At 52.6% G+C, this 11,187-nt stretch overlaps 4 protein-coding genes across 4 annotated transcripts; 2 read left to right on the top strand and 2 right to left on the bottom strand.

The window, feature by feature from the left end:
* Positions 1–44: 44 nt before the first annotated feature.
* Positions 45–1,080, bottom strand: NGA_0505000 (integral membrane mpv17 pmp22; the record flags this gene model as incomplete). The annotated part of the gene is made up of 2 exons (XM_005853490.1): positions 879–1,080; positions 45–596 (listed from the first exon to the last, which is right to left on the bottom strand). Coding segments are annotated over exons 1-2 (705 nt in total), but the record flags the coding sequence as incomplete, so codon positions are not given.
* A 200-nt stretch (positions 1,081–1,280) lies between these two features.
* On the top strand, positions 1,281–2,830 carry NGA_0357402 (uncharacterized protein; the record flags this gene model as incomplete). The annotated part of the gene is made up of 2 exons (XM_005853488.1): positions 1,281–1,862; positions 2,097–2,830. Coding segments are annotated over 2 exons (1,254 nt in total), but the record flags the coding sequence as incomplete, so codon positions are not given.
* Positions 2,831–2,892: 62 nt separating this feature from the next.
* On the bottom strand, positions 2,893–6,560 carry NGA_0357120 (uncharacterized protein; the record flags this gene model as incomplete). The annotated part of the gene is made up of 3 exons (XM_005853487.1): positions 2,893–3,585; positions 3,809–5,296; positions 5,514–6,560. The coding sequence occupies 3 exons, from the start codon at positions 6,558–6,560 to the stop codon at positions 3,181–3,183; spliced, it is 2,940 nt and encodes a 979-aa protein (XP_005853549.1). The 3' UTR covers positions 2,893–3,180.
* Positions 6,561–7,028: 468 nt separating this feature from the next.
* Positions 7,029–8,962, top strand: NGA_0357502 (uncharacterized protein). Its single transcript, XM_005853489.1, has 3 exons — positions 7,029–7,810; positions 8,048–8,170; positions 8,863–8,962. Exons 1-3 carry the CDS (start codon positions 7,050–7,052, stop codon positions 8,873–8,875), a joined length of 897 nt encoding a protein of 298 aa, XP_005853551.1. The 5' UTR covers positions 7,029–7,049; the 3' UTR covers positions 8,876–8,962.
* Positions 8,963–11,187: the final 2,225 nt, after the last annotated feature.

Raw genomic sequence — 11,187 nt, forward strand, 5'->3', positions numbered from 1 at the left:
AATCGAAGTCTCCCGTTTCCTCAATACCTTTTTCGCATCAATACCACCGACGAGGCCCGCCCCCCCGCGCCCCCCCCCAGCCGGGACAAGTAGAAGCTCCACCACAAGGCCACCAGGTTGCCGAAGAGTACCCGGTAGGCGGGGGATACGTACGAGAAATTGATCGCCTGGGCCACAGTCCACACCTGGAGATTCGTCTTCAAGGTGGGGAAATAGACTTGCTTCATTCCTCGCCAAGCCGCCCCCGGCCGCCCGCTCTCGAGCAAGCGGAGAAGGAAGAGGGTCAGAGCCAGGAAGGGAGGGGTGAAGAGGAGCTTGTCCAGCAGCACCTTCATCGCCACGTTCTTGCCGCCTTGCAAGCCCCGCACCTTCTTCTCCAACAGGCCGTACCAGTAATGGCACAGAGGCCCGGTGACCAGGCCTCCGAAAAGGAAGAACCCCAGGGTCCGGCGACCACTCCGTCCCCTGCCTCCTTTTCCGGAAGAGGCTAAGATGTCTCCCAGGGCGGAGATTACGGCGCTGGTCAGGGCCTTGGTCAGTACTGGACGGGTGACAAGGCAATGGTGATAGGCACGAAGGAGGCGTTTGAGCTCCGCCTGACAGAAAGAGGGAGGGAACGATCGAGGTAAGCATGGCGAGTCCAGGAGCAGGAAGGCACCTGAGAGGGACAGGTCACAGATACTAGGGAGCTGAAATCATACAAAAATTAAAACATCGTTCATAAGGCGCTTTGTTGTTTATGTCATGTTATACACTAGGCGGCAAAATTCTATCTCAGAATTGAAGTATTGCAGGAGGACAAGGTACTTAAAGAGACGCATTGCGTCCACGAAAAAAGGAGCAAGGAGATTTTCAACCGCAAAAATACATCCACTTACCTTCATCGATGCAGGAAACGTGCAAATTAGCGCGGCTGAGGTGTTTGTATCACTTTTTGTTGTAGTTGCCATGCTCAAGGCCTCGTCTTCGGCAGGCTTGCTCGTGGGCCCCGCTGACGCTGGGATGTCCTCCTCGTTCAACTCACTTGCCATGGCTTCACAGGCACCCAATGTATCTACTGTGCTCGATCTGGTTGTCCATACGAATGTAAAATACAGGTGAGGCGAAGATGCTTTTTCCCCAAAAGTAGGGGTGACCGCGCTAAGGTGATTTGTGGGGGAAACCTCGACGTTGGTAGAGGGCGATGGCGACTGAGGAGGTCAGACTGCCCGAGGCCTTGACGTCTTCTTTGTGCGCAAAATTCAATGCATCTTGGTGAAAACTAAACGACACACTATGAAACAGGTTTTGTTCTACGTGTGTCGGATTTTTGGTTTTTCCGCCCAGATTTGCGGCCACGGATCCCCTATATAGGAGTCTCCGGAGTGCTGAAAGCCAGCGTGAGGTCGGACCTCGTGTGGCGCTTGGCAGCCTTAATATACATGCCTGTTTTCCGTGGCCGTCACCTGAAAAGTGGCACAAGAAATAAAAGCGATGTTGGAAAGCTGTCCCAGCAGTACACCTACCTCGCGGGTCTATTTTTATGGTTAACTTCCCCCGCCCTCGCATCCGCTTTCGTATCCCAATTCTCCTCCTGCTCATCCATCCGGGAAGCCGCGCTCCCGATGATCCACTCTCCCTTCTCCATCCGTGGTGACTACCATTGTACCGCTCTTAATGCAGAACGGTCTGGGCCTACCTACTTTGAATGGCTTGGTCGGCAAGCCGAATTGAAGCTTCGGCCGCAGCCGTATCAGGGTCTACGCTTAAAGATCGAGAGGGATCTGGCTGTTTTACTCATGCGCTCCTCCTATGAGGTTGCGGACGAATTAGATTTTGTACCTATGAACGATTTTCAAAAAGACTTTTTCACGTTTCGGCAGGTAAGTGTTTCAAAACACGTGATTGATGAGGTCCCCTGCTCGTGCCCAGAGGCTCGTACAACATAAGCAGGGCGAAATTCTCTTTGCGGCCCCATCCTTCGATACGATGCAAGTGTGGAAATGCAGAGTATAGAGCACAGCAATATGTGAATAATGTGATAATGGCACATTGTCTTCAGACTAATAGCACATGGCTTGAATTTTACCAACAAATACGTCACTTGTCAATTGTAGGCAGAATGGGAAGACTACGTGGGGGCATTCCCCCCTCTCTCTGTGCGGCAAGGGGAGTTAACGCAACCGTCCTACTTCGACTTCATTTCTTTCGCCCAATATTGCACCCTCAACGAGGAAATGCGGCATGGCAAGCTGGCCTTTGTCGAGCTCGTCTCCGCCGAGGGGGAGAAACGAGTAGTCCGGCGGTCGGATGATCCTTCTCTTCCGCAAGACAATTCCTTGCTGCCGGCTGAACACTCAAGAAGGGTGGGGGACAGGATTCTGCAGAGGCTTTTGGAAGCACCGGAGGTATACGCGCCAAGATTATCAGGGAGAGGGGGCGGAGGAGGAGGGGATGTAGGGGTGGAGGAGGTCGTGGAAGATGTCAAAAGAATCGTAGATTTGTTTACAGCAAAACAATTCAATCAAGGTGGCGAAGTCAAAATGCTCGCGGAGAAAGAAGGGGCAAGAAAAGGGGGGGCAGCCTGGCAAGGGATGAAGTTGAAGGTAACGAGCAGGGCCCCAGCGAATCTGTGGAGCTTACAGTCTTTGATGTTCAGGAACGAGCCGTTGCTGAATGACTTCGAAGGCAAGGCCGTTCGCGCTTACCTGCAGGGGGTGGGAAAGAAAGAAGGGACGTATGCAGTGCAGGTTCAGGGCAACGATGTGGTGCATACTTTCTCTTGGTGAGGGGGGGCGTGCGAGGATTAGGAGAGTCAGATCAGAGAACGGTTGTATTTTTAGGCAAAGTGTTCTTACGGATACGAATAAGAAATGAAATCTTCGACCGTGGGAAACGTCGCTTGTCAGAAAACGCGTCGAAGACAAAGCGGGCATGTGCTCCGTGCTAACAAAAGTCTTCATATTGCTCGTATCTCCGTCATCCAAATGGCTGGGACGGCATTCCTCAATTTGTTACCTCAATTCCCTCCAAATCTTTCTGTCTCTCTCCTCGCCACATTTTCGAAACGCGCGTCTTCGTTCCTGTCTTCCTCAAGCCAGCCCTCCCCTCTCCTCCCCACATTAGCGCTTCCCTTTCTCCGCCCTTCGCACGTACTTCCAACCCCCCGTTCATATCCCCCGTTTCCCGCGGGCATGGCTCCTACGCCGCAATTTCCTCCTGCACGTCGCCCACCCGCTGGATCGCCGTGATACGATCCCCCAAGGACAAGGCAATTCCTTGAGTTTTGCTGCGGATCCTCACGTAACCACTCAGACGACCGTCCGCGTCATCCTTCTTCTCCACGGACAAGTTGACCAAAGCATCTTCCCCGAAAACGCTCTTCGCGTACAAATTCGCCGCCAAGAAGGCAGACTCGCCGGACAGGGAGGAGGTTGGTGTCAGGCATTCCATGTTCGTGCTGCTCACCACGTGCGTGAGGAAAGCTTGCAAATCCAAAAAGGTGGTGTTGATAGCAACCTTATTCTCCCACTCAAACTCCGCCCACATGGCCCGGAAGGCCTCGTCTGAACAGGAGGCAGGGCGGATGTAATCCATGATGTCCATCTAGAAGGAGAAAGGGGGAGTAACGGGCGGATGAGGAAGGAGCCCAGCCAAATCCTATCACATACACCAGTGAACAAAATTCGATGGGTGGGATACCATCCACTGATAAACTCGGGCGCAAAACACGCGATCAACTGATTGACATCTTCTCCCCAGAGGGCCTACGGATAAATTCCTTTCTCGGGGGAAAACACGCACATCCAACCGCCAACTTGCTCCGTACCTGAATGTCGTTCAGATTCACAGTACCCTTCTCGGCCGTGCTGCTGTTCTCGTAGACGATCGTCCCAAAGATATGGCCCGTCTCCGTGCTCGAGACCTTGATGTTCGCCCGGATGATCCGCTGGTCCTGCGGGCCGATGGTGTGAGACTGGGGCCGCTCGATCAGCTTCAAATCCCCCATGGTCGCGAGCTCCACCGTCAGATTCGTTAATGTCGCCTTGGTCCGGTTGATGACCAGGATCTCTAAGACGATGTCGTAGTCGTGCACAGTTACGTAGGCCTCCGCGTACACCGGGTCTGCTAAACCGCTCAATTGATACACGTGCGCCAGCCGCTTGCTCCAATCGCCCACCTCGTCTTTCACCGCCCCGGCGCCCGTGGCCCGTTGGATGTCCTCTCCGTCATATAAATCGAAGTCTCCCGTTTGCACTCCGAAATGCCTTAGTTGCCTGAAGTTGATGAGCGCGTCGGGTAAGGCACTCAATCCCCCTTCCTTTTCCCCCTGCCGAGCCTTGTCCGACTTGGCCGCTTCTTCCTGTTTGAATTTCAAGAATGCAGCATAGCTCATCTTGCACTTGGTCAGGAGCGTATCTTTCACCAGGGACAGGGAGTCGGGGTCCAGCAAGACACGGGCACAGACGGTGATCCGCTCCAACACATCCGCGTAAGCGCCTACATTCCCCTGGGCTTTCACCTCCGCCATCCTCCCCACCCCGCACGCCACGAGCAAGGTCTTGGCTTGCATCTCCTTGCATTCTGGGTCTAACGGCCCCGCCGTCTCCAATGCCTGCACCGTCAATTTCGTCAAAGAGGACACCAGCAACCCCCCCAGAAACACGTCCCCCTCCAAGAGCGCTCGACGGAAGGCAGGCGACGACTTGTCCTCGGCGCCCAGCTTCCCACTCCCCGCCCCTCCAGGAACAGGGACCATGGCCACTTGTGTCGCGTAGGTTCCATCCGCCAAAACCACACTCTTGCTCACCAACTGCTGCCCTGGCGCATTGCCTCCTTCCCTCCCTCCCTCCCCCACACCCTCTTTCATGGCAGGCGTTGATTTTGGCAGGTAAGGGGGTTGCCCGGCGTTGGCCAACAGGCAGTCAAAGGCTTCCTTTCGGAGGGTGGGCTCCATCGCATACTCCCCCAAAATCCAGACCGCGACCCCCAGCACGGTGTTCCCTTGGATGTAGGCGAAGGACTGCAAGAGCTTGTTCAGGATGGAGGGGCGGAAGGCCGGGTATTGCTCGATAATGCTCCGGACAAAGACGATCACGTCCAGGGCCCCGTCTCCCGAGAGGAAGTCCATGAGCACGTGGACGACGGCATCGGCCACTTCTGGAAAGCGGGCGGCGCAGGTATGGATGGCTTGAATCAGCATGCTGCGGTACACGGTGGCTTTCTCCTGTTCCCCCTCCTGTGTGCGGAGGACTTCGCGTTTCAAGACTACCACCACTTCTTCGATGTTGCGGGGGCTGACGAGGTCCATGGCCACCTGGGGAGGGGGGAGGAGGAAGGGCAGGGGGGAGGAGGGCAGAAGAGGGAGGAGGGATGCAGAGGGAGGTTCGTTCGTGAGTGTGCACAGGACGCCAATGCTTGGACGCCAGCCTACATGAATACTCCGATCATCAGCGTCATGCCTCCCGAGGTGGCGAGCATGGGGACATGCCCTGGGGCCGAGGCCCCTCTTCCTCTGTCAGGCCACCCCTTACCTCCAGGGTCTTCCGGCATATATCCAGGTTCGGCGACCCCAAGGCGCGCAAGATGTCCATCAAATTCTCCTGGACAACCCGAGTGTGTCCTTGTTTGAGGCTGGCGAGACGCTCCAGCACGATGAGCTTCACATTGTGGTCGCTTTGACTGTTGAGAAGCTGAGCGTACGTGCTGGCAGCGGCCCGAACGGCGGTCGGGGCGGAAGAAAGGGAAACCAGCGTCCAAGCCGCTTCGTACGAGACAGCGGCGCTGTCCGACTGCAGCAGGTTGAAGAGCGCCCGCACGAATCGGGCTTTCTGCGCCGGATCTTTTCGGCAAACTTTTCGGGTCAACTCCAAGACAAGGAGGGCAAAACCGTCTCCGTACCTGGGAACCTCGTCCAAGTGCTCCGTCAAGAATTGGATGGCCACGAGCTCAGCCTCAGAGCACAAGAAAAGAAAAGCGTTGCGACGTGCGCCGCTGTCGGTCTCCGTCTGAATGAATTGTTGCATGAGTTCCGGGGCGTCTGGGACAAGGTCGGAGGACACGTGGCGATGGATGTTCAGAATGGCCAAGGCCGCGTTCTTCCGCACGTAGGAATGACGGTGCTCCAGACAGGCTTTGATGGAGGGGATGAGGGGCTCCAAAAGGTCGGGCTCGCGCAACTTGCAGAGAAAACGGAGCATGGAGCCTCTGACGTACTCGTTGGGGTGGTTGAGGTCGTTCCGGAGGGCATTGCACACGAGAATCATCTCACTCAAGAGCTTTTTGGACGTTCCGTCGTACTTGGGAACCACTTCCCAGTAAAGCATCAGAAGCTTCTTGAGCAAGTGATCATTTGTGCTACTGCAGAACCGTATCACGCTCATCAAAACGCGTGGCAGATTCTCTCCTGACAGGAGCAGCATGATGGTCTGCTTCAAGGCCTGAATTTTGTACTTCACGTCCGGATTCTCCAAATCCCTCATGATTTCTTCCTGTTGCACTGCAGATGCCTTTTCGGTATGGAAGAGCACCGTGCATGATGTCTCGATGGATGAGACGGCGGGAAGGCCCGATGGGGCCATGATGCGCAGGAGATGCTAGAGACTCGAAAGCAGGAAACGCCCACGGACGAGGCAAGGCGATCAGCCCAGTTTGTAGGTGTGTCCCAGTACCGTGAAGGAAAATCCTGTGATATCCAGAATGCCCGACGTAGAATAAGGTAGGGGTATGAGCGAAGTGAGACAGGCTTATGCACGATGAGCACCCCCTTACCCTCATCAAGTTAAATCATCCCGAGGAAAAACGGCCACATGTGGTGCATACCAAGGAAATCGATTTCCCAGACAGCCTCATTTTCAACACTGTCAGGTGCAGAGAGGCATCCACAGTCCTGGGAGACAGCGTGGGAATTCTCGGGCGTGGGATATGTGTCCAGACAGACGACGAAACTCCTCGCTGAGTTCCTTTGGAGAGCGCCCATAGACCCCCCCCCGAGAGGTCTTGCGTGGCGATCCAGGCACATTCACACGTCCATCGTCCACTCACCCGTGACCAGGGCATTCACAGGCAAAATGGAAAGAGCCGTGCGGGTCCGAGGCCGGGACTTTCCTTCCAGCAGCCTTTGTGTGGTCAGCGCAACACAGAGAGCGTCAGCTTCCTCAACAAGCCACAACGGGGGTCGGGAGGTGATCAAGATCGAGATACCAGCAGCTTGGTCAAAACCACGGAGTACTTACAGAAGGAGGCACTTGCGGCTGATTGCCACCCATTTTTTCGTCTTAATTGTCTTGTGTGTCATCATAGGGCGTGCGTGTGCTTTTGCACCATTACATACCAGACGTATTGCCCTGCCTACGTCCCCTTTTGCGTCTCGTCCACCTCCCAACTTCCGCAGATTTCTTTTTGGTTTTGGCGGTAAAGACAGTCAAACGAATAAAAATAGTGGAAACTCATCTTTGAAGCCAAAACCTTTTGCCCCAGAGCGCATGGTTAAATACAACGACGACATATTTGCGAAGATCTGGATATTTTTGTTCACCGGAAAAATTGCGGCTGTAGTCGGTGCACCCTCTCCCCGTAACTTTATCCCGTACGAGGAATACGTTCGTCTCTCTCGGTTACTGTTAAGAGGGGGCTCGACCAAGGCGAAGTCTGCCGTTCTCTCTGTCCTTCGCTCCATCGCCTTCCCGGGCTTTTCCTCTATTTTTCGGGCCTTGTTTCCAGGGTCGTCGCGGCTTGCTTGTGAATTTAATGCGCGCGTTACGCCAATCTTTTTCAGCTGGCTGGTTGGACCAGCAAAGGTAGAAACTTCAGAAATGCTGAACCCGGTCACGTACGTGATAGAGCACGTAGAGTGGTGGTGATGGGAGGAAGGGAAGAAGACGGTGTACGATCGCGATATCATTCCGGCCGTTCGGTTCAATAAGAAGCTTAATATTGAATCCTACAACACGTATCTTTACGTTTCCCACCCATATCTTTCCACGCACACACGCACAATGTACCTGTGGTACCGTAACAGCGGCGCGCGGGAGCTATGGTCTAACAGCGTCAAGATAGAGCGGTGCAGGTATCTAGAGAGTGTGCAATGCAAAGGCGCGTGCGTCAGCATCTGCAAGTTACCCACGCAAACTTTCTTCACGGAGGACCTGGGCATGCCCGTGACGATGACGCCCAATTTTGAGGACTTGAGGTAGGCGATACAGGACAAGAACGAGGTCATACAAGGTCATGGGCAGTGGAGGGTGAGGCATAGCACAAATTGCAATTCAAACTTGAAGCATTGTGAGTTCTTAATTTATCTGTCTTAAATCTTTTTCCTTCCAAGCTGTACGATGACATTCGGGACTGCTCCGTTGCCTATTGCGTCAGATCCGGTTTGCTCGGAAGGGTGCTACAAAGAGTGCTCCACTGCAGTGACGTCGAAACGAGTTTGTCCAGTTGTGACGTCAGCAGCAGATCGAAAATAGGAAAGAAAGTGATGGAGTTGATATTCAGAGGGTACGTGTCTTCTAAAGCACGCGCAGGTGGAAGGGAGCTGATAAGATCTTACGTAAGGTGTTGAGAGCAGCACACGTCCTGTCAGTTGAGATTCAGTATGTGTACTGGTGGAGGATATTCCTTGCGCTGCTTACTGTGGTGTCCTTTTGCCCCTCATTTTCCGATTCTGGAGGATGAGCATTCCGTGGGCTTAAGGGATAAGGAATCTTGCTGATGACCTCAGCCTCCAATAAGAAATTTGATAGGGCATAGCAGAACAACTTGTCATTCATAGGTATGAGTTTGGCTCGCTACAGCCCGTGCCCACAGTTCAAACTTTGTCATGTGATCCGCCTCACTAACATGTATCACAACCTCCTCCCTCCTTCCTGTCACATTTTTTAGTCGTACCACATGATTGTCAAGACGATCCCTGGGACTGTTATTATTTAAACGTACAATAGATAAAGAGTCAACGAAAGAAATCTAGAAGAATATACGCGAAAATTTTGGCAAGTTGACGTATACAGCGACGGGGTCCTTGTTTCCGTTAAATCGCAGGTTCGCGACTTTTGAAAAGGTAACGGTTGTTGTCAATTTACGTTTTGGTTTACATAGATCTCCAGCTCACACTTTTTTTTTTCATAGCCAGCCAATTTTAACATAGTCTCGTAAATAATAATGCCAGAAGTTACTAATTCGCAAAAGTCTTTGGAGAGTGCCGTAGAGGAGGAAAGCTGTCCTCAACACAAGCAGCTCGTTGCAAATTGTCGCGCTGCTTTTTTGGCACGCATGCAGGCAAGTTTGAATGATATACAAGAACTCTGTCACAATACTGAAGCTCGAAAAATGCAGCTTCGCCACAATAATAGCCTGCGTGCGGATGAGCGCATGAAGCTGCTTCAAGAAGAGGCGGATAGGGTGGCAATGAGACAAGAAGACATTGATCGCCGGTGGGAACATCTTCTCCACATCTCCACCTCGAAGCCAGACGAGCTCCCTGAAGCAGATGTCACTGAGCATATAGACGAGTCTAAGGCCCTGGTAACTCTGTATGAGGATCTCATAATCCAGCGCAAGGCGTGTACGGTAATGCTCGAGAATAAGGATGGATTTATTGAAGAAGCCCAAACAAGGCTTACCAAGCAAGACGAAGAGTATGTCGAAGCCCTAACCCGATACGGTCAAGAAATTGAAAATCTACTCGTCAAAATTCAAGAAGATAGCAAATCCCTTCGAGACAAATATGAGCTTGAAATCAACCAGTTGGAAAAGAAAATGTTGGAAAAGCGTGAAATAGCGCTTCAGGAGCACAACAACATTATCGATGGGCTGCTAGCTGAGCGCAACGCCGCGGAGCTCCGTCATTACCAGAAGGCCCAAGAAAGAGAACAAAATTTCCAACGAGAAATGGAAAGCTTGAGGGTACAAAACGGGCATGTGCATCATCAACTTCAAATTCAGTTGGAAACTGAGCGGAACGCCGCAAATCTACAGCTTGAGAGCGGTAAGGCTGCAACTCAAGTTCAGCATGAAAAATTAATACACGATCATCGCCTGCTTATGGCGCGTCAGGCAGAGAAAATGGCAAGTTTGACTGAACAAAAGAAAAAGTTGACAAAGCTGAGAGATGCAGTGATGGAAATGACGACCAAATATCAGGAGCACGACGGGAGGGAGAAGAAGCGACACGAGGAACTAACCAATGAGCTTCATCGATTGCAAAAACAATACAAAGATCTGCAGCATCGATTCCACCACTTTGAGCTGGCGGATCGAGATCGCTACGACAAGGCGTGGGCGCAGCATGAAAGCGAGATACAAGCGGCAGCGGAGAAGGTGGTAGCCATTGATGAGCTCCTTTTGGGTCACTGGCTGGGGCTTGAATGGACACCTCCTCCGCGGCACGGCTTATTGCAAATCCTCGAAAAAGAGAAAGAACACACCGCAGACCGTGTATCTCGATTAAATGGTCTCAACGCAGGGGATGACGGCCTTGTCAAAGTGGTTGGGGACCGTGAGGGCCAGGGGAATCAAGACATTTCGGTTGAAAATAGCATAGAAAGCAGCAATTACGATCATGACCGCGACGACAGTCAAGAGAGAGACACGGCCTTAGTGATGGAGCAGATACTTTTGAGTAGAATGACAACATTGATAACCGAAGAAGCGGGATTTCTACTCATCGAAGACACAGCCGCAGTGGAAGCACAGCGTCAGAAAGCAATCCTGGATGCAGACAAAAAGAGCCAGAAGGGCAAAGATTTCAAAAGAAATCAAGGATCGGAGACATTTAAAAAAAAGTCCGACATCCCAATCCAAGAGAGGGATACAAAATACTCCGGAGCGACCGAAAAGCGAAAGAAGGCGCATAACTTGAAGCAAATAAAAGAAGGAAATAAGGAGGGGACGAATGAGAACTCTCCTAGTTTAGACCCGGAAAGGACAAAAATACATGCAGCCATGCCCACGACTATGAAGTTGGAGCCAAAGACCGACGAGCAGGCTCCGGGAGAAGCAGAGGAGGATCTGATCTCAGACGAGACCATGGATCCCGCGGGGGAAAATATACTGGATACCTCACAATGTGTCCGAGAGCGTGTCCTGGATGCTTTAGGTGTACAGGATGAAAGTGAGGCCCGCTTATTGCTCACCTATTTTTTGAAGAAAAGGGAACCACGAGGTCCTAAAGCCACTTCGAGTACAGAAAGTGTCGAGACCGACGTGCCA

Source organism: Nannochloropsis gaditana (genome assembly GCF_000240725.1).
Source record: "Nannochloropsis gaditana CCMP526 unplaced genomic scaffold scaffold864, whole genome shotgun sequence".
Lineage (NCBI taxonomy): Eukaryota > Eustigmatophyceae > Eustigmatales > Monodopsidaceae > Microchloropsis > Microchloropsis gaditana.